Raw genomic sequence first — 23,566 nt, 5'->3', positions numbered from 1 at the left:
TTAAGGCATAGAAAGACTAAGTGCCTTGATGAAGATCAGATAATGTGTCATAGTCACATAGTTATTTTCAAGTTCCTAAATCAATTCCTTAACAACAATACCAGTCTCCTTTACCTTGCAACAGGGGTCATGGAGACCATGATGTTAGGCAACAGGCGAGTTTTCTGTGTGGCTTTAGGGTGTGAGTTTTGAGTGAGAAAGCTCCCTTGACTTACAATTCTTAATTATATAGGAGCTCATTTGTTTAATGATGATGGAGGGGAATATAAGTATCATAAATAAATAAATTGGTTTTTCCGTCTTGTGAGTAGAAAGTGTCAATTTCTCTTCAAAATGAAGCTTAGGCATTTATCAACCTTGTACAGATTTTAAAAACAATTAGAATGCAAGAAACTAGATGGGAAGATAGCAACTTTGGACCCCCTGAGCTGATAATTCACTTAAACAGTTTAGGCATCTTCTAGGCACATGAATCTGTTTATATTCTTTTTGTGAATCTATTTACTAACAGAAACAGCAGTCATGTAAAAGACTGATTAACAGTTAGCAGAGGCGAGGGAATGGAAAGCTTACCGCTGTACTGAGCGCAAGAAGCTGCTGGACTTGAGAACGATGCAGAGAAGCATTTGGATGAGCATGCAGCATCGCCATGAGCAAGAAAGAGGGCAACATGTGTTAGCATTAGCGCCATTACTAGAAGAAGGCAGCCCTTTGATGGTAAGGACTAAGGATTTACTATAATGATGGTAAAGAAGCCACAGCACACATTAAACAATCCAGTTCTACACAAGTCTTAAGCTGTGTACATGCTGCACCTCTAAAGCACATCTGAAGCGCATTTCATCCTCAGAGAATTCTAGGCACCATAGTTTATTAAGAGCTGCTGGGAATTGTAATTCTGTGAGGGGTAAACCACAGCTCCAAGAATTCTTTGAGAAAAATAATATGCTTTAAAGCAGGCACCCCCAAACTCGGCTCTCCAGCTGTTTTGGGACTACAATTCCCATCATCCCTGACCACTGGTCCTGTTAGCTAGGGATGATGGAAGTTGTAGTCCCAAAACATCTGGAGGGCCAAGTTTGTGGGTGCCTGCTTTAAAGGTATAGCATGTTCACAGCCCTATATTTATACCAACCTAGAGGGACCATGTGAGGTACAGCTTTGCTGGAAACAGGCCTCATATAGGGGAATGGGAATACATCATGGATATGAAGTCTTTCATTTTTTCATTTCAGATTTTGGAAAGTGCACTACTCAAGTGGTCTCACATAGCCAAGAACAAGCATAAATATAGCAGAAGAAACCTATGTATACTCCTAGGAAGAGGTTTCTTTCTTAATTATAATGCACATCAATGGACCAGTCACAGCACAATTTACGCAGTAGGGTTTATGACTTTGCTCAGCCTGCAATTAGTCAACTTGGTTTGTAAAGGCAGAGAAAATCTGCTTAAAATAAGAATCTAACTAGCCTGCAATGCTAGATTGACATTTCCACTTCAACTCCTGTCCAGCTATCCCTGACAATTTGTTTAGGTGGAAAGAAATGAAACACTTGGGGAGTCATAGACTGCAGACATTTTTCAGGATACCTATCATAGCTGTCAACTTACAGATTTGAAAATAAGGGACCGGCAGCCTTGAAAATAAGGGACCAGCAGCCAAAATAAGGGACCTGCAGCCTCACCTGTTCCAGGCACTCCAGTCTTCCTGTCCTCCTGCAGTCTGGTCAAACTCATGCTGGTACCTTCGAGAACACTGTCCAACCAACTTTGTAACCAGAGGTTCAACTGAATAGAATCTGAATCACATGCACCACAAGGCCTCAACTTAAGATGGCTCCCTGGCCTGGCTTTGCACTGCAAAGTTTGCAGCAGCATGTGCAACAAAATGGCGTCCAGCATTGAAAAAGCCCCTCAGCTTGCATTAACTAGCCACACACAAGGCATGCAAGCTCCACCCCATTGTCATTCTTAGACTTCTTATTGGGTGAGTAACACAGCCAAGCAACACAGTTGGAGCCTCCCTCCTCCCTGGCTGGCAGGGAGGGAGGGAGAGGAGCTGCTTCCTTTGAAATTTAAGGGACATCATTTAAGGGACATTTAAGGGACATCCATCAATAAGGGACAGCAGCGGGACATGGCGCTGGAATAAGGGACTGTCCCTTCAAATAAGGGACACTTGACAGCTATGATACCTATCCTAATGGTATACCAAGTGATTATATGGCTCTTCACGCATGAAGGAGACAACAGACTGTACTCACTGTCTGTGCCCCCAATGTCCATGTGTTCAGCTGAATGTATGTATGAAATCCTATGTAGAGTCAATTTGTATACATCAAGGCTGTGTCCATGGGATTGGGAACCATGCAGAAGGCAGGGCCCCTGATCAGGCAGATAGAATTCATTATATTAGTATATATGGAGAATTCATGATGCCAGCATGAAAAGGGCTAATGTCATGCGGATCAGTTTGCCACACAAACAAAGGGAACAGAATGGAAGACAGAGCAATTGCTAAGCTCTAACAGGGCAAATAATAATCAAAGGATACCACTAGCTTTAGCCTCCTGCCGATTCTTCCACTGCTTTCTGTTAGTAACAGTTAGAACTTGCATGAGTTTTACAAATAAACGGGCTGATTGTACACCAGGTCTACTCAAAAGCACATTTGACCTGCATAGTCCACCCAGATTGTCCTGTGCCTGACTTGACTCTATCTGTGCTACAAGTAGAGATATGGGGTTGGGTGTCACAAGCAGAATTTGCACTAGCACAGGTTTATGTTGAACACAGGATTTCTTCAAAACACTAGCCTTCCCACACTGGCTCCAACTAGTCACTCTATATTGGGAGGGAGGGGTATTAGATGCAGTAAGAACACCACAGTTTACCCATGAACTTGGAGGCATTGAGGTGTTTTAGACAGAACCTGTTCCACACAAAGTAAGCTGTCAATGTGTTCTAAACATGTGCGGGAGAGTTAAAAATAGTTGCATACACTCCAATGATGGGCCTTTCCTATCCTATTACCTTAGACTGATTCAGACCTCTCAGCTGTCACCTCCTTCAAGGTCTCCCTTCACCATCCCATGTCAAAGCAGAGTGACAACTGTTCCCTTTCCTCCCAACCTCTTTCTGGCCTATGGCACCTCTGTGTCAATGTCATCTAAATTATTCTGCCATTAAATAGAGGTCCACACTCTGGAACAATATGAATAAAGTTTTACCCTTTCCAGCAGGAGCTCCAGGAACAGCGTCACTTGCTGATTAACATGGGAGAGATCCATAGTTGTGACAACTGCAGGACGTATCCTGCACCTATGGGGAGTTCTTTATTATAGATTTCCTCTGTCTACTTGCATTTCTATCCGGCAACACCACTAGAATGGAATATAAATCCAGGAACGCCTTCTGATACTCTGCTGCAGCAAGTATTAAAATGGAAACCTTCATCTTCTGAATTAAATAATTCACAGTAATGGCTAGTTAACAAAGGCTGGGAAATTAAGCACAATAAGCTAGAAATAAGTCCAGCTGATTACTTCTAAGGACCAAACCAGACATGTCACCGTTCACAGAATTAGCAGTTTTTTATGGTGAATGGCTGGCAGAGGGCACCCAATCTAGCTTGGAACTCAAGTGGGAGGGTGTAGGGGACAGAATGCAGTAGACGGAATGCAGGGAACAAATGGTTAAAGCCCCCCTATTCCTCTGTCTGCATTTCAGTCTGGATTGAGACCACACTACCTGCTAATATAATATAATACTAATTGTGTGAATGGTGTCACTTCTTTTGTCCTAGACAAACGAGAACTAGGCTACACACCAGTCATGTAGAATTCCTCCAAGTTTTGAAATGATTCTCTCTCTGTGAGTCAATTATGTGCCATCAGATGGAAGGCGCTATTAAGCATATTATTAATCTCAGGATATAGAGTTATAGTCAGCGTAGTAAGTACTACTAAGTAAGTAGTTCCATCAGACAAGGATTTGAAACTTTAACATAATAAATTAACTTTTCAATCAATTTTAGAATCGCACGAATTTATTCCTTGGTGAGATATGCTTGAATAATAGGATGGAGATGCTAAAATATCAAGACCTGTATGACCACTGTATCAAAAAAATAAAATGAAAGGCAAAGTTTCGTATTAAACAGAACTTGGCATCAATTTCTGGTCCATTGGCTTATACTATGACCACACATCTCAAATCGGCACACCTGAACTAAGATCCAGTCAAAACACCACTGGATCAGCATGGGATCTGGTCACAGGGAAGATGCTATTTCACTGATAAATATTATTTTAAATCAATTTACTTCATTGGGGATGTTTTAGGATTGCATTGAATCCAAAAACATGGTCAGCAAACTCTTTCCACCTTTGATGAGGAATTAGAATCATAGAATAGAATCATAGAATCATAGAGTTGGAAGAGACCACAAGGGCCATCGAGTCCAACCCCCTGCCAAGCAGGAAACACCATCAGAGCACTCCTGACATATGGTTGTCAAGCCTCTGCTTAAAGACCTCCAAAGAAGGAGACTCCACCACACTCCTTGGCAGCAAATTCCACTGTCGAACAGCTCTTACTGTCAGGAAGTTCTTCCTAATGTTTAGGTGGAATCTTCTTTCTTGTAGTTTGGAGCCCTCCTCTATGTGACATCCTTTTATATATTTGAACATGGCTATCATATCACCCCTTAACCTCCTCTTCTCCAGGCTAAACATGCCCAGCTCCCTTAGCCGTTCCTCATAAGGCATCGTTTCCAGGCCTTTGACCATTTTGGTTGCCCTCCTCTGGACACATTCCAGTTTGTCAGTGTCCTTCTTGAACTGTGGTGCCCAGAACTGGACACAGTACTCCAGGTGAGGTCTGACCAGAGCAGAATACAGTGGCACTATTACTTCCCTTGATCTAGATGCTATACTCCTATTGATGCAGGCCAGAATTGCATTGGCTTTTTTAGCTGCCACGTCACACTGTTGGCTCATGTCAAGTTTGTGGTCAACCAAGACTCCTAGATCCTTTTCACATTTACTGCTCTCAAGCCAGGTGTCACCCATCTTGTATTTGTGCCTCTCATTATTATTTTTTTGCCCAAGTGCAATACTTTACATTTCTCCCTGTTAAAATTCATCTTGTTTGTTTTGGCCCAGTTCTCTAATCTGTCAAGGTCGTTTTGAAGTGTGATCCTGTCCTCTGGGGTGTTAGCCACCCCTCCCAGTTTGGTGTCACCTGCAAATTTGATCAGGATGCCCTTGAGTCCATCATCCAAGTTGTTGATAAAGATGTTGAATAAGACGGGGCCCAAGACAGAACCCTGTGGCACCCCACTAGTCACTCTTCTCCAGGATGAAGAGGAACCATTGATGAGCACCCTTTGGGTTCGGTCAGTCAGCCAGTTACAAATCCACTGAGTGGTAGCATAGTCAAGTCCGCATTTTACCAGCTTCTTTACAAGAATATCATGGGGCACCTTGTCAAATGCCTTGCTGAAATCAAGGTAGGCTACATCCACTGTGTTCCCTTCATCTAATTCAGTAGGGAAATAGGAGCACCTCAGTTGGTTAAGGGACCTGAGAAACGTCTGCATAATAGTTGGACGTTATGCAGGGTTGCAATGACATGGCGGACACTCTGGGGAGATGCACTGAGATAACTCAAAGTTCTGGATAATAGCATTTCTACAGCAGAAAAATAAATGAAAATCCTGTCCTAATTTTAAAATTGCTTCTAAAGTGATAATTAGAATATTCATGAAAGTAAACTAATTGCTTTCCATCTGTATTAACTGGATTTTAAAATAATGTCTGGGATGGGAAACCTATGCTGTTCCAAGTTTTCAAAAAGAAAAGGGGAGGTTTGTACATTCTGTAAACCCCATAGCCTTTTAACTTCCTCTGTTCCATGCAGTTCACACAGAAAAAGAAATAAAATCTTACTCTCTGTTCCAGACATCAGAATTCCAAGATAAGTTGCCAGATGGAAGACACAACAGGACAGCAAAGTACAGAGAGGAAGATTATAAGGCAGAGAGAGAGAGAGAGAGACAGAGAGGCAGACGAAGAAGAGCAAGGGAAGAGGAGACAAAGAAAATGAAAATATATATAAGGAGTCAGAATGAAAAAGAAATCTTAATCAAAGCTGATAATTCTTTGTTACAGACTATGAGTCTCATCCCCTTTCTCTCCACCCCCACCAGTTGCTCAATAATTTCTGGAACTTGTTTCCTCCTCCCAACATGAGACCGTAAAACAGTTTCTGCAGAGTGACGTTTCTCCTGTTTGTTCTCTGTGCACAAAAAAAGAGAGATCACTTTTCTTTTGGTCCTAAAAAGCTTCAGTTTCTTCCCTCTTCGCAAACTGAATAATTAAGCACATGCACAATGAGCAACAGGGACTCCCACATTCGGTAGGTAATTTTCACAGACCATACGGATTGCCACTAGGCTTGAGAGTACAACCACGTGAACTCAAATGTAAGAATGACAAAGACAGTTACTCTAGATCAGCCTCTCTCAACTTGGGTCCCTAGATGTTGTTGGACTACACTCCCAATGTCCCTGACTGCTGGCCATGCTGGCCAGGAATGATGGGAGTTGTAGCGCAACAACATCTAGGGTCCCAAGGTTGAGAAAGACTGATCTAGACCTTTAGCCTTTTGTACCATCATTTTACAGATGGCAGCGTGCTCACCTCTTTCTCAGCAAGGCACTGAAATCCAACTCTCTGCCTTCTTCATGTCCATCCGCACTGTGCAGTATAGCAAGTAGCATTAATAATAAACAGAAGAGAAACAGAATGCAGTAAAAGCAGAAACAATAGCTTCACACAAAGATGTAGATTAAAGCATCTTCATGCTTAAGATAAAAGTCAAATAAGTTTCACATGCATTTTAAGAGACCCCTCCCCACAAAAAAAGCGATATACTTCTGCTGATCCAACATTAGTAGCATAGAATTTTGTGATTATATGAGTACCGTCTCTCTAAAAGTGACTTATGGACATATTTTGTTCAGGCTAAAATGCAGTCAGGCCTTGTTTTCTCTGATCCTGCAGGATAGGAAAGATCTTGCATGCAGTGAACCACATCCACACAAAATGTTACACCTCCTACAACAGGCCATCCTGTGTTGACAGGAGAGAGCAGGAAGAATTGAGGAAACAGAAGCCTGTTTGACTCAAATTATAGTCCAGGAAAACCACAGTATTTTGCTTCCGTTATTGTTTCAGACCTTACCCACATAAAATAGCCCAAAGTTGTTCTTGCCTTGGGCCTCCATATATTGCTATGGGGAAAGTGAAAAAAAATACAATAGCCCAAACCAATAAAAAAATTAAATGAACTAGAATGAAATTCAGCAGTTTATCAGCCTCAAAGGGTAGATGAAACAGGTAAGTGTCAGTTTCCCAAAAGCTGCCAGTGATAAAGGCAAAAATTACTCCCAAGGACAGTATTCTACATTATTGTAGCTAACTGCTAAGAAAGCCCTTATCCTAGTTTATACCAACCTAGAATCACAAAAAGAATGGAACTCTATTGGGGGGGGGGGACAGGGCTTCTGTGGCAGTTCTCAAAATGCAGGGTCGTAGTGGTGAAGATGTGAATGGTGAAATCCATGCATATTCAAGAGAAATAGGTGAATACAAAAAGCATTCATGCAGTCACTAAGAAAGCACCATTTCATGCCATACTGTGTGTCCAGAACACTCTCTTCAAGGAAATGAATCTGTCTCTCATGGAAGCCACTGCTCCCTCTCCCAATTGTTCCATCTGTGGTATTTTATCTTGTTAAGTCGCTTTGAGACTTTATTTTGTAAAAAGCAAGTAACAAATGCGATAAATTAATAAATACATGGCTTGTGATAGCCACACTAATTCAGGGACTATATGCTAAGGCTCCAATCAGCAATATAGCTAGTGGATTTAAAGGTATGCATGTGTTCCAAAGGACAAGCATTTTAATTAATCAGTGTTAGATTTCTATAGAAGTTAAAGGTAAAGGACCCCTGACAGTTAAGTCCAGTCACAGACGACTCTGGGGTTGTGGCGCTCATCTCGCTTTACAGGCTCTCCACAGACAGTTTTTCCGGGTCATGTGGCCAGCACGACTAAGCTGCTTCTGGCGCAATGGAACACTGAAACCAGAGCAGTGCATGGAAATGCTGTTTACCTTCCCACCGGAGAGGTACCTATTCATCTATTTGCACTTTTGGCGTGCTTTCGAACTGCTAGGTTGGCAGGAGCTGGGACCAAGCAATGGGAGTTCACCCCATTGCGGGAATTCGAACTGCTGACCTTCTGATCGACAAGCCCAAGAGGCTCAGTGGTTTAGATCACAGCACCACCTGCGTCCCATTTCTATACTACCCATCAACTAAGTCCTTTGGGTAGTTTTTACACACAAAATTTAGGCAGTGTGGCCACTGAGCGACAGTTCATCATGAAGACCGAGGCTGAACACCAGATTAAATGTGGCTACCTGGCGAAAGCTCCAGTCATCCGTCTCCCTCCTCCCACCATGCTCCTGAATAAGAGAGTGACATAACACAGAATTCAGTTGGGCACAACTTCACTCAGTCCAACTGCATTTTCTTACTCAACATCTTCCCAACTTTGATAGACAAACACCTAGGGATTCTAAAAGCAAAGGAAGCTTTATTCTGTGAATAATCGGGAGGCAATATTCACATTAACTGGGTGGTGGGAATTGTCTCCAAGTAGATTGTGACTGAGCTATCAAGAAATCAGAACCTTATTTCTCACAACCCCAAGTTCAGTTAAGCAGAGCCAGGTGTTAAAGGCATATAGTTGGAATTTAAAGAGACAGAATTCACAGTCCTTTCACATAAAAGTCCTGGTATCCCAATCTTTCTTTCAGCAGCCCATTTAAGGGCAAAGAAGTGCCTTTTTGTTGTCACAACTTGAGGTTGTGAGAACTAAACAATGAGGAGTCATAAACCCTTGCCAGTCTCCTACTAATGCTCCAGGGACCCACCAGTATGTCCTGATCTCCTTTTGTTTACCCTGACCTAGCCAATGGAGTCTCTATCAGCCTTGCATACTTTGGATGGGGGCACATTTTTCATATCCATTTTGTGATGCAGATGGGTTGCACATCCCCACCTGTTTTCTAGGACTTTGATGTGTGCCTACTATGTGTGCATCACCAGTTCTATGCAACACCTTCCTGCGTGCAAAGCTACCATTGGATTGTGTGTATGCAGAGGTGGGACATATTTGATATTAGCATCCACGTTTACTTTTACCAAAGTGTTCACTCACGTTAGCTGACCGGTACAAACATTTCTGAGGATACTCACCCACGTCGGAGTGCTGAGCGGAAGTCCATCTCCCCTGCTGCAGGTGCCTCTGTAACAACATAGATTGCAAAAAGAAAAAAGAAAAATTGTAGTAATGAAAATATATTTGCATCCAAGGCACCAACAGCCACACTGTAAACATTCTCAAAATCTTTCCCTCAAAAAACATGAGGGGAAGTAACCATACCTTTCATTTTGGTTACTAACTTGGAGGCTGAATAAATTATATTTTTGTGTTCACCGCAGCACCTTCCTATAGGTGTCTACTCTACTCACAATCACAATGGGACTACACAGGTGAGTGTGTATAGATTTCAGCCTTGGGAGCTTTCTCTTTTATAGTTCTGGCATTGATGTTTTCCCTGCTTTTCTTCTAGCTGTCCCCATTGGGAAAAGCTGAGCAATCACACCCCCATTTTGCTTATGTTCTAGCTCTCATTCTTCTTTTTGCAAGATAGTTTTTATTAATTTTCATTTTTAAACTGATTCACATGGTTGCACTGAGATAAATCTCTGTTTACATTAGAGCATATGACCTGCAACAATTACATAAAATAAAAATAAAAAACAATAAACAAGCAGATAAACGTTTCAGGATATGTTACCAAAGTTGTGCCAAAGGAGATGAAGTGGGTTATTGGCCTGTTTATGTTCTTGTTTTTAGTGCGCTTTTTTTTTTTTAACTTGTACTTTTGTGTTGTGAACCTGAGGTCTTCGGATGGAGGATGTTATGAAAATTTAATAAATAAATAATAAATAATAATTGCCAAAATTGTTACAGATATGAAATGATGTGTAATAACGTGTATTGCTTAGATTGGCGACCAACTGATGGGAGAACTGTTTGGTTTTATATAGTATTTCATGCATGCCAGACTGTGCTGCACACTATGGATACCGTTCTACCATATGCCTGGTTATTTGTATAATAGGAGACTGCATAAAATCGTCATGTTTCTTTTGGCCTCTTGCAACTTCTTCTAATAATGTTGTTTGCCAATTTTCAATATACCATATGTCCATGGTTAATAATTGTTCTTGTAGTGGTTAACAGATATATTATAAGTTCCTTGTTTTTAATTTGCAACATATCATCACAAGTTGAGCCAGTCCTAGGGTCATGGGGACTGTCTGCCCATAATCAAATTTATTTCTGTAAATACATTTTTCCTGATTTTTTTCAATTTTTGGACACTCCTACCACATGTGTTGATATTCCCCAATAGTGGGACATCCTCTCCAACACATTGGGGAACTGTTTGGTTTTATATAGGCTAGAAACCTAGGTGTTAAATTCCAGCTATACACAATTTGAAGAACTCTTTCTCTGGGGGTTGCCAATATGGTTTTGTATGGCACTTTTGTCCACAGTCTGTTCCACGCCTCTTCTTCAATTTCTAAGCCCCAATTCAGTTCCCACCATCTTCTCAAATTGTGCTGAGAGCAAAATTGAACATCTATAATAGATGTATACAAAGATAGTATTATTTTGGTTTTTTTGCTATTTTGCCAAAAGCCCATGATATTTGAACGGATGTAATACCATAAATATTTTCCAATATTCTGACACATTTAGGGCCAAATCCTTTTTTTAAACCACTCCAATTAAATACTTTGGTTTCACATAGTCAAATGCTTTAAACATATCTAATGATAAACACACCAGGGGTGATTTTTTTTGTCCTATTTGATCTGTTTAAATGTGATTCTTCCTGTATGCATGGCCCTCTCATCAGCACCTTTATTTCCCCCCACAATAGGTAAATAGACCACAGCCTAGCTCTCATTGTTCTGGTTTTGTACTAAGGTGCTGAAACAACAGTGCACACATTTCATTTGCCTTTTAATCAGTGACAGAAACTTTTGCAACTGAGATGCGTTAAAAGCGGTAACTGCACGATGCCTTTAGAGTAAAATTGTTGGTCAAACTAGTCATCTAAAAATACTGCAAGTTCCTGTATTTGAGGGGAGTCAGAGAATTGGGCTTCCAACACAGTCCTACTTACTCTTTCAAATCTTGTGTGGGGAAGCACTATGTGCGGTAAAATTCATTTCCCCTTCTTTGCACTTCCTCCTTTAGAACTGAACCTAAATAGAACCAGGGTTTATATTCTGACATATATATTTTTTTACTTTTGCTGACTTAACTGACCAGGACTAGATGGAGATATAGAATTCATCTCCATTCAATTTGCTTGCAGTCAATTTCCATTTTTTAAGATTGTTTGTTTTAAAACAATTTGCTTGTTTTAAGATTGCCAAGATTAAAAAACCACAACCACAAACAAGACATGACTTTGATTTTTCAGATAGGCTTGTTAAATTAGACTCCAGAAGAGACAGTCCGGCCAGAAACCGTGTCAAGGGTTAGCCTAGTTAATATTCAAATACTTAATAGTTCTCTTAACTGAATCCACAATGAAGTTGTCATTATGTTCCTTAAAATCTGTTGCAAAGATAGGAAACAGTTATCTGTTTTGTTTTAAAATGCATATTTTCTTTCTTTTTTAAGTGTTCAGAAATATGTATTTACATGAAAAAAATTGTGCAATTTTACAGATCAATGTGGAAACAGGATGGAACAGACGTATAAGTTGATGGATTCAAAAGTGAAATGGAACAGAATAAGACTGATTCACCATCCCTAGTATGAAAGATCTTGGAAGCTCTTAAATGTATCCCTTAAAATAAAGGCTACCCTTTGAATTATTAAATATCTCCACAACAGGGGATGTCTGGCAACTCAAATGACAAGTGGGGGAGATCTTTAACTACAGTTAATCGTACCATTTCTTGCTCGCCCACCCAGAAATCTCATTCTTACTCTTTTACCAAGTGGCCTCAGTGATGTATCTTTTCTAATCAGTGCTTATCTCAGAAATATTATCACCATGAAGAAAGGAGGGATAGCTACTCCAGCAATGCAAGGCACCTCTGCCATTATGAAAAATCATCTTACCATTGACAACGAGGCTAAAATTACAGCTATCAAACTTGTCCTTCGTAGCCGCTTCACATCTGTATGCTCCTGCATAAGCCATTTTTGCTTCAATGATTTGCATTTCAAAGACATAAATCTTAAAAGAAGAAGAAGAAACAAACGGACCATTTCACACAAGGCATTTTGCATTCAGATCTCCTGCATTGCAGGGGGTTGACTAGATGACACTTGCGGTTCCTTCTGTAATTCTACGATTCTATGTGTGTCTGTCTGCCTGCCAAGAGCACTGAACTCCTCTTGTGTCTTTGAGAAGCCCAACAAGCATTCTTCATTCTCATCTATAAAATACCTACACATTCACCCTTTCCTCCTCGCTTCTCCAGATTGAAAATGTTTTTTGCATCTTCTTCTCCAAACCTTCCAGTTGCCAAACTTTCACCATTACCAAATATAGATTTGGCAGTGTATCTAATCTTCTTTTAAAGCCATCTAGGTTGGTGGCCATCACTGTCTCCTGTTGGAGCAAGCTTCATGGTTTAACTCTGCACAGTTTTTGCCCAATAGAAAGAGTAGCTTTTAATAAACTTTTTGTGACACAAGAGGAATGTAGGGTAGCTAGTGTATGCAACTCCTGGCATTTCTACTGCAGAGGAAAGATTTTCTTTAGCCTTGAAACAGCAAAAAAATAAAAAATGCTAAAAATAAAAAGATGGAAGGGTCAGTCTGTGAGTTGTACCTTGTTATTTCGGTCATAATTCTCATGAAGCTGGAGGTGTTTCCCCACTTTGCTTCCCAGGTCCATCCACTTCCCCTTGAACCATTTCACAGAAGGCTTCTTCAGGAGGCTTTCGCCTGCCACTTTGGCAGTGAATGTAATGTTCCCACCTTGAGAAGGAAATATATTAAGGTGAACGTGTGATCTGAGGTGTAACAACTGGAGAGAGAGAGCCAGCCAGCCAGCCAGCCAGCAGAAGCATCATTTCCACCCATCCCAGCTCTAGGCTATGCACTTACCAACAGTCACTTCTCCATCTTGGGGCCGAGTGACAAAGACACCAATAGGATCCACAGGCGCCTCTTGCTGGGCTTCTGTAGGAAGAACTGGAAAGCAAATGAATGACCCTGGCCTTTGATATCTGAGATACGGGTCTTTAGGACCAGCCCACTGCATTGTATCATGTGTTCTAGACTACAGTGTGGATATTTCACGCTACTTCCAAGCTGCCCACAGTATATGTTTCTACGGATAGAGCTATTCCTTTGAGATGCTCCATTAACTCTCACTTCGCAGGCCTATTTCTAAACTGTTTCAACAGATCTTGCCCTCCACGTGTCCCACCCCTGGCACATGCCGTGGGGACGAGGCCGAGCGCGGATCCCAGCGCCGGCTCCTCCTCCCCGCAGCATGTCCCACTGGGCAGGACGCATCACATGACACCATGTGCTGCATCATGTGATGTCACATAATGCGCCCCCCAAATGTGGGGGGCAAGTTTGCATCCCTGCCTGGAACCCCTGGAATCACACATTGTTCGGAGATTGAGGTGCAACAACACAGCTGGTCAAGCTGTGCTTGAGATGTTGACTTGTCAAAATGGTCCCCTTCCCTCCAATGCACTGACAGACTTTAATTCTATGGGAAGGGGGCCAAAATTCCACAGATGACAACTTGAGTGCACATTTGTGCGTACCGATAACGTTTTGACAGGTTAGAGTGGGGTGACAGCTCAGTGCCAGAGTACATGCTTTGCAATTAGGGACATAAGAAGGCATTTTCTGTTCTGTCATGGATTCGCTGCATGCAACTGTATTTCCATTCCACTGGAGTTCATCTTCTACCAAAATCTATGTTATATAATTTCTTGTTGTCCGTTGTGACAAAATTATGTAACATACATTATGTCATCGTTACATTATTGCACTCCATTCATTTCAATGTAAAGAAAACACAATGCAAGTAGATTACATATTGTTTGAGGACTGAAAGCAACAGCAAATACTGATCATATTTGCTGGACTGATTCTCCATCTTCCCTATTTGCAACTGAAAGGCCCTGAGATCAATCCCTGGAATCTCCAGGCAGGCCTGGGAAAGACTCCTGTCTGAAACTCTAGCTGTTGCTAGTCAAATGAGTTTGATAGACCCATTACAGTGGTGCCCCGCAAGACGAATACCTCGTAAGACGGAAAACTCGCTAGACGAAAGAGTTTTCCGTTTTGGAGGTGCTTCGCAAAACGAATTTCCTATGGGCTTGCTTCGCAAGACGAAAATGTCTTGCGAGTTCCTGTGGTTTTCCCCCCCTCCCCCCCTTTTCTAAGCCGCTAAGCCGCTAAGCCGCTTATCCGCTTATCCGCTAAGCCGCTAAGCCGCTAAAAGCCGCTAAAAGCCGCTAAAAGCCGCTAAACCGCTAATAGCGCTAATCCGCTAATCCGTCAATGGGCTTGCTTCGCAAGACAAAAAAACCGCTAGACGAAGAGACTCGCGGAACGGATTCTTTTCGTCTTGCGAGGCACCACTGTATATGGCTTTGGAATGGAAATAGAGTTGCATGCAGCGAATCCAGGGCAGAACAGAAAATGCCTTCTTATATTTGTAGAAGATGGCTTCCTATGCCCCTACCTGTAAAAGGAAAACAGTGTGTGATTTACAATGTATTTGGACCAGTAAATAGGGACAGTTGAAGTGCATGCACAGGCTTGCGTTTTGTAATACATATTATATGGTGCTGCAAGTGTCTCTGTTTTACCCTTTGGTACAAAGACACATTTATTTGACACATGTACAAAGTAATATATGAACTGGTGCCTGTTTGTACATTTAATATAGCCAGGGCTTTTCCCCCAGCAGGAACTCACTGGAACTCAGTTCCGGCACCTCTCAGGTGGGCGCCATTGCCATTCTAAGAGAACAAGGGAGGTGTTCGTGGTGAGTTCCAGCACCTCTTTTTCTAGAAAAATAGCCCTGGATGTAGCTCACAAGTTCATTATTGTTCTTCTCTTGCTAGTTACTATTTTTAACTATTCCTACTTTTCCCATTGAGCCTATTATTTTATTATTTTCATTATTCCATTATTCTAACTAGACGGAGACTACTACCATCACATCTTGTTTACCTTCTGAACTCTTGCTATCACCTGTAGGTTCATTTGAGATAGTTGGCTGAGAAGTATCTGCTCCTTTAGGTGCATCTGAAACAGCTGGTTGAGGAGCAGATTCAGGAGGAGGAGGGGTCTCTTCTACCTTTTCTAGAAAGGAAGGGAATCAAAGAAAAGTAATTAAAAGCCCCATGTTATTTTCTATATATAAAAATGTTTTATTTCAGTTTCGCAATAAGAATGAATAAGGGACATGCTGAAAACCTGGTGCTTTTCAGCAAAGTATAGTGTATTATTTTAAATGGTGTCTCATGTTACATGCATTATCCTACGATATGTACACAATAGGATCCAAATAAGCAATGAATAAATTCATACTTTTTGAGCAGAATGCATGCTCAGATGTTGCAAAATTTGAGCAAATGATGCATTTATGCATCTGTCAATAGAACTGGTCTTACATTTTTGCTTCTTAGGGTTTGAAATTTTATTTTAAGAAGGCTTTAATGATATAAGTTAGAAACTTGGAAATATTAGAGCAGCTAAAACACTTGATGCTAAAAGTGGGGGAAGTGTGGCTGTAGAGCACAAGATTATTATTATTTGTGGGTTTGCTTTTCTGCTCTTACATGAACTATGCAATGAACAAAGTAGACTCTTTTTAGAACAGTTAAGCCCTGGCCACACAGGCAACTCAGTTTCTGAAGAAGGCTTAATATTTTTGAAGGAATATACCGTAATGAGAGAAAAGATGAAAATGAAAAAAAGATTAGCTGCCTTGTTTCTGTCAAGACACCCAGACAAGAGTGTATCATACAATTGTTTTCTCAAACCTGTTCTCTGTAGGGTTGTTGTCCGGAATGATTTAGCTGCATAAAACTGCAAGTGAACTGGGGCAGCATTCTTGCTTGTTCCTTCTCAGGGAAAACTGAAATGCCTTTCACCCTTAAAATTGATGTCTCAATCATGCCCTTGACTGCAGAGAGACCAATATGTGAGGGTAGATTGCTGTGGAGTGCTGGGTCATTCACGTATTGTCAGGGCCATAAAACAATGCTTGACTGTTGAGTTTACGTCCAAGACAAAACCACAACCCTGGTACCATGCATTATAATTTATCCCATTTGGACTAATGGCCTTATTTGCAAATTATACCCAGTTAGCAAGAAAGTAGTTTCCCAGTGAGGAGAGAACCATTAGCTCAATAATTTATGTCTTAAACGCTTTTGAGAAAGGCCTGATGAAATAACCACTCCATCATAATGTCTCTAATGAGGCTGTGTGCATCCACGAACCATCTTGAACCCCATTTACCTGGTTCTTTGACTTTGAGTTCAAATTTGACCTTCGAACTTCCGGCAATGACAGCATATGTCACATCATCCTCTTTCCCGACACTATTGATGGTCAGTGAGTGTTTGTTCCCCTCTGACTTGATGACATACTTGTCACTTGCAGTGATTTCTATTCCATTTCGCTGCCACTTCACCTTGATACCTGTCTTCTCTGTCTCTGCTTCAAAAACAGCAACACCTCCTGCGACGACATCTGTTGTCTTTGGCTTCTTGATGAATGCAGAAGCTAAAGAGGACATGAAAAGGTTTATTTTCTGCAGCAAGGCTGACAAATGCATGAAGATCTGCCCTCCCCACCCCCTCTTTGTATTGGATAACAAAAAGAATAAGACTAATCTGTGAGTAATCAGAAGAATACCTTGAGCATGAAACATCTTCCTTTGGGGGACTGTTGCGTTTTTAAGATTTTTTTTATATGGCGGGAATTTCATCTCATTTAGTCTAGTTAGAAATGTTGACAATTTTAAATTTATTGCTCATAAAAGCACAATACAGAAATTCTGAATTGCTAACATCATTTTGACATATGCTTGCCAACACCCTATCCCATTTTTGTGTAGAATTCCTCATTCACAACTTGTATTTGTTTAAATCACTATTTCACACTAAACTGTTTCCAGCTTCTACAAATCCTGTTTATTTTTTGCTTGAGCAGCTCTATTAATTCCTGGCAAAGCCCTATTGAGAGAATTGGTTTATATTTTCCATAATAGTTTGTCTATGAAGGAGATAATGTTTTAAATAAATGTTGTTGTTGTTTAGTCGTTTAGTCGTGTCCGACTCTTCGTGACCCCATGGACCAGAGCACGCCAGGCACTCCTATCTTCCACTGCCTCCCACAGTTTGGTCAGACTCATGTTTGTAGCTTTGAGAACGCTGTCTAACCATCTTGTCCTCTGTTGTCCCCTTCTTCTTGTGCCCTCAATCTTTCCCAACATCAGGGTCTTTTCCAGGGAGTCTTCTCTTCTCATGAGGTGGCCAAAGTATTGGAGCCTCAGCTTCACGATCTGTCCTTCCAGTGAGCACTCAGGGCTGATTTCCTTAAGAATGGATACGTTTGATCTTCTTGCAGTCCATGGGACTCTCAAGAGTCTCCTCCAGCACCACAGTTCAAAAGCATCAATTCTTCAGCGATCAGCCTTCTTTATGTTCCAGCTCTCACTTCCATACATCACTACTGGGAAAACCATAGCTTTTACTATACAGACCTTTGTTGGCAAGGTGATGTCTCTACTTTTTAAGATGCTGTCTAGGTTTGTCATTGCTTTTCTCCCAAGAAGCAGGCGTCTTTTAATTTTGTGACTGCTGTCACCATCTGCAGTGATCATGGAGCCCAAGAAAGTAAAATCTCTCACTAGCTCCATTTCTTCCCCTTCTATTTGCCAGGAGGTGATGGGACCAGTGGCCATGATCTTCGTTTTTTTGATGTTGAGCTTCAGACCATATTTTGCACTCTCCTCTTTCACCCTCAATAAAAGGTTCTTTAATTCCTCCTCACTTTCTGCCATCAAGGTTGTGTCATCTGCATATCTGAGGTTGTTGATATTTCTTCCGGCAATCTTAATTCCGGCTTGGGATTCATCCAGCCCAGCCTTTCGCATGATGAATTCTGCATATAAGTTAAATAAGCAGGGAGACAATATACAGCCTTGTCGTACTCCTTTCCCAATTTTGAATCAATCAGTTGTTCCATATCCAGTTCTAACTGCAGCTTCTTGTCCTACATAGAGATTTCTCAGGAGACAGATGAGGTGATCAGGCACTCCCATTTCTTTAAGAACTTGCCATAGTTTGCTGTGGTTGACACAGTCAAAGGCTTTTGCATAGTCAATGAAGCAGAAGTAGATGTCTTTCTGGAACTCTCTAGCTTTCTCCATAATCCAGCACATGTTTGCAATTTAGTCTCTGGTTCCTCTGCATCTTCTAAATCCAGCTTGCACTTCTGGGAGTTCTCGGTGCACATACTGCTTGAGCCTTCCTTGTAGAATTTTAAGCACAACCTTGCTAGCGTGTGAAATGAGCGCAATTGTGCGGTAGTTGGAGCATTCTTTGGCACTGCCCTTCTGTGGGATTGGGATGTAGACTGATCTTCTCCAATCCTCTGGGCACTGCTGAGTTTTCCAAACTTGCTGGCATATTGAGTGTAACACCTTAACAGCACCATCACTTCCACTGCCCTTGTTATTTGCAGTGCTTTCTAAGGCCCATTTGACTTCACTCTCCAGGATGTCTGGCTCAAGGTCAGCAACCACACTATCTGGGGTGTATGAGCCATCCATATCTTTCTGGTATAATTCCTCTGTGTATTCTTGCCACCTCTTCTTGATGTCTTCTGCTTCTGTTAGGTCCTTACCATTATGGTAATCTTTGTACGAAATGTTCTTTTCATATCTCCAATTTTCTTGAACAGATCTCTGGTTCTTCCCATTCTGTTGTTTTCCTCTAATTCTTTGCATTGCTCGTTTAAGAAGACCTTCTTGTCTCTCCTTGCTATTTTTTGGAAATCTGCACTCAATTTCCTGTATCTTTCACTATCTCCCTTGCATTTTGCTTGCCTTCTCTCCCCCGCTATTTATAAGGCCTCGTTGGACAGCCACTTTGCTTTCTTGCATTTCTTTTTTATTGGGATGGTTTTAGTTGCTGCCTCCTGTATAATGTTGTGAGCCTCCATCCATAGTTCTTCAGGCACTCTGTCCAGCAAATCTAAATCCTTAAACCTGTTCCTTACTTCCACTGTGTATTCATAAGGGATTTGGTTTAGATTGTATCTTATCGGCCCAGTGGTTTTTCCTACTTTCTTCAGTTTAAGCTTGAATTTTGCTATAAGAAGTTGATGAACTGAGCCACAGTCAGCTCCAGGTCTTGTTTTTGCTGACTGTATAGAGCTTCTCCATCTTTGGCTGCAGAGAATATAATCAGTCTGATTTCGATGCTGCCCATCTGGTGATGTCCATGTGTAGAGTCGTCTCTTGTGTTGTTGGAAAAGCGTGTTTGTGATGACCAGCTTGTTCTCTTGACAGAACTCTATTAGTCTTTGCCCTGCTTCGTTTTGAACTCCAAGGCCAAACTTGCCAGTTGTTCCTTTTATCTCTTGATTCCCTACTTTAGCATTCCAATCCCCTATAATGAGAAGAACATCCTTCTTTGGTGTCACTTCTATAAGGTCTTGTAAGTCTTCATAGAATTGGTCAATTTCAGTTTCTTCACCACCAGTAGTTGGTGCATAAACTTGGATTACTGTGATGTTAAAAGGTCTGCCTTGGATTCGTATTGAGATCATTCTATCATTTTTGAGATTGCATCCCAGTACAGCTTTTGCCACTCTTTTGTTGACTATGAGGGCCACTCCATTTCTTTTACGGGTTTCTTGCCCACAGTAGTAGATACGATAGTCATCCGAACTGAATTCGCCCATTCCCGTCCATTTTAGTTCACTGATGCCCAGGATATCAATATTTATTCTTGCCATCTCACTCTTGACCACATCCAACTTACCCAGGTTCATGGTTCTTACATTCCAGGTTCCTATGCAATATTTTTCTTTACAGCATTGGACTTTCCTTTCGCTTCCACGCATATCCGCAACTGAGCGTCCTTTCGGCTTTGGCCCAGCCGCTTCATCAGCGCTGGATCTACTTGTACTTGTCCTCCACTCTTCCCCAGTAGCATGGTGGATGCCTTCCGACCTGAGGGGCTCATCTTCCAGCTTCATAACTTTTATATGCCTGTTGTCTTTGTCCATGGAGTTTTCTTGGCAGGGATACTGGAGTGGCTTGCCAGTTCCTCCTCCAGGTGGATCACGTTTGGTCAAAACTCTCCACTATGACCTGTTCATCTTGGGTGCCCTGCTCGGCATAGTTCATAGCTTCTCTGAGTTATTCAAGCCCCTTTGCCACGGCAAGGCAGTGATCCATGAAGGGGTTATACAAGTGTTATTGGACTCCAATTCCCATTCGCCCCACAGGCAAGCATGACAAAGTGCTGGAGCTGAAGTCTAGCAGCATCTGTCAGTCCACCCTGTGCTCTTGCTGTTTAAACATCTGGGAAGACTCATACAAAACAAGTCCCCAGAAGGCAGAACTCTATTTGTGCAGCTGAGTGAAAGCACCAGACAACTTGATCCATTGTGTTTGCACTATGGTTATTAATATTTAAAATCCCCTTCCAATGGATATTAAGTAGCTCTTTTAATACTCATTAAATTCATATGATATGCAGAAATTTACACATATCACAGATGCTAAAACACAGAAAAAGGAGGTGCAGGGACACAGGGAGATCAAAGCATATGTGGTGATTGGTACTGTGCTACTATGCACCAGGGAGCTTTTTCGCAGTCTCTCTAGCACAATTGGGAGTCAAGCCATTTTGGAAGATTACCAGGAAGCACAAACATCTACCATTTGGCTCCTTTCCCCATAGCATTGGGTTTAAAAAGATTTAGGGAAATATTTCTGTCGAAGCCCAGTCATCATCACTCATCCTATTAGCCTCAAAAGCTTTTGTAAATATGTTAACTGCTTGACAACAATGCAGCCTGTAAAAGTTCCAACTTTTAAATGGCATCTTTTCAGCTGCAGTCAGGAACTCCCTGCTGTGCTGCAGGGCTGTTCACAAGAGGGAGGTTTTCTATTTATATACTATTTTTTAAAAAAAATCAAGCTGCTGTAGAGTTTAAACACACTGCAACTCACAGGTAAGATTCACACATTATGTTTTTCTATCATCATGATGTTATCTCACATTGTTCTTCTCATACATCACTTCAGCTATTCTATAGAAATGACTCAGCTTTACAAACAAATAAAAATAGTCTCCTTCCCTGAACTTGGATATCTAATATCTCTTTCTCTTAATCATCCTGTAATATCCATTCCCATTCCATTTAAGGTAATTCTTAATAGTTCTTCCTGAAGTATAGCCATGTCAACATCTTGCTGCCAAATGATTAGTCAAGTGCCTTCTCCATAAAGCTTTCGTGTTGTACTCTGGTAAACTAGTACAGCTTCCAGCCAGAAGGACACTGAGAATTTGTGTCCTCTCAGACGTCTCCAGTTCTTCCATGGCAGTTATGCCATGCTGTCCCCGAACCCCTGGACTGCTACCATCTTAAATCAAATGTTTAGATAACTTCCAATTATTGTGCAGTTGATACTCTAGCCTTAGCTGTGCAAACATACTAATTATTGAGGGGGAAAATTGATTTCATGCAACTTCACAGTCAATGTTAAGGATATGACAGAATATGGATCAATTAACTAGAAAATTGTGTATTTTACCAAATCACATCTCTTGGTTGCTTAAATTTGCATTGTCACAATTTCATCCAATGAGCATAAAAACTAGTTCCAGAACTTCTTAAAAGCCAACAAATTAACACATGGCTTAATTCCAGCCCCCCCCCTTTGAGCTTGCAACCCTGCATCAAATGTCCCCTTGGTCCCCCTCTGATTGGCTCCGGGGCCATAAATACCCCGTGCAGGCTGCATACCTTAGGTGATTTCTCACTGGGCTCTGCAGTCTGCAAAAACTACAGTCACTGGATTGTCCTGCATAATTTTGCCCTTGGACCCACTCAAGACTGCTAGCTCTTCCCTTAGCCAGGACTTGAATTAAAGAAGAAAAAAGTAAGGTAATTGAATTATTGAAACCCCCCCCCCCAATTTTAGGTGAGTCATGGTCCCCCCTCCACCCATTTAAAAGGGGTTTCCCTCCGGCCCCTCTTAATTTGATGATCCCCAGCAAAGCTCTGGGCTTTAGTTCACTCAGGCTCATATACGCATTCCCCCCCTCCAAAGATTAGATTTTTGAATGTGAGAATCCCTGTTCCTTTATTTAGTTTTACTTCCTGTGAATTCCAGCACAGCCATGGCACACATGAAAATAAATGATAATAGTATTTTCTTCCAATTTGCCTCCAATCAACAAAATAACTGCCCATGAGTTTGGCATGTACATTTGAATGCTCCAAATGTGTCAGTGAAGGAACTTGTCTAAGTGTTTTGCTCTGGAGCTATATAACGTTACTATAAATTCCTTAGCTGAAAAGAGGCAAAGGCACTTTCTGCACTTATAGGCTTAGCTACCCCTTGATCCCAACTTGTCAAGTCTCGCTATCTTACATTCTTCTTCCCCTTCAGCAGCTGAGGCTGTAAATTCCAGTAACATGAGTAAAAGGCTAGCAATAAGATGGACACACACACACACACACACACACAGCCTTACTTTATAACCTTGTGTATATAATTGTTCTGTACATCTGTTGTGCCACTGGTGTAATAATGCAAAATAATTATATTTATATCCCCCTCCCTTTTTACAGTGCTTCTAAATCTGCAGATAAAAACAAGCAATACTTAATGTATGACTAAAGAATTACATAACCATCAAGCTCTTCAAAAAGAAAACCTAGTAAAACATTCCAGTCTGTGAATCTAATTATGCCTCACTTAGATTCCAAGAGGAATTTAAAAAGCACAAAGAGACTTACGGCAGGTTAAAGGCCAACAAATGTATTACCGCATAAGCTTTTATAGACTAGAATCTGAAAGCTTAAAACTAGTGCAATAGTCTTTAAAAGTGCCATGGAACTCACATATTTTTTTTTTTTTTTTTTGCATTCTCTTTATTAATTTTCATTACACACCAATACACACAAGACAAATTCATCATAAACAAAAATAAACCAAACAACACGGCTAAATAGAAAAAAAGCAAAGAACAAAAAACAACATATAACTAATTGACTTCCCTCCACCTCAGTTTTGGGTTATATAATAAAGGATTTTCCCCGCAGTTTATCTTTAAGACTTCTGCACGTCGGAGGGTTATAATTAGCCTA

At 41.2% G+C, this 23,566-nt stretch overlaps 1 protein-coding gene across 1 annotated transcript in view; it reads right to left on the bottom strand.

Moving 5' to 3' along the window:
- Nucleotides 1–23,566, bottom strand: part of MYBPC3 (myosin binding protein C3) — a 76,472-nt gene that overhangs the window by 48,553 nt on the left and 4,353 nt on the right. The window contains exons 2-10 of the mRNA XM_081856565.1: nucleotides 16,685–16,951; nucleotides 15,389–15,520; nucleotides 13,289–13,375; nucleotides 13,011–13,159; nucleotides 12,293–12,410; nucleotides 9,334–9,382; nucleotides 8,493–8,537; nucleotides 6,706–6,762; nucleotides 574–597 (exon numbers count right to left, since the gene is read on the bottom strand). Of these exons, the coding sequence (XP_081712691.1) occupies nucleotides 574–597; nucleotides 6,706–6,762; nucleotides 8,493–8,537; nucleotides 9,334–9,382; nucleotides 12,293–12,410; nucleotides 13,011–13,159; nucleotides 13,289–13,375; nucleotides 15,389–15,520; nucleotides 16,685–16,951 (928 nt within the window). The remainder of the gene's footprint in view (nucleotides 1–573; nucleotides 598–6,705; nucleotides 6,763–8,492; nucleotides 8,538–9,333; nucleotides 9,383–12,292; nucleotides 12,411–13,010; nucleotides 13,160–13,288; nucleotides 13,376–15,388; nucleotides 15,521–16,684; nucleotides 16,952–23,566) is intronic.

Source organism: Podarcis erhardii, assembly GCF_964252035.2.
Source record: "Podarcis erhardii genome assembly, chromosome: 1".
Taxonomy (NCBI): domain Eukaryota; kingdom Metazoa; phylum Chordata; class Lepidosauria; order Squamata; family Lacertidae; genus Podarcis; species Podarcis erhardii.
The sequence above is the reverse complement of the archived record's forward strand: the minus strand, read 5'-3'. Positions and strand labels throughout refer to the sequence as shown.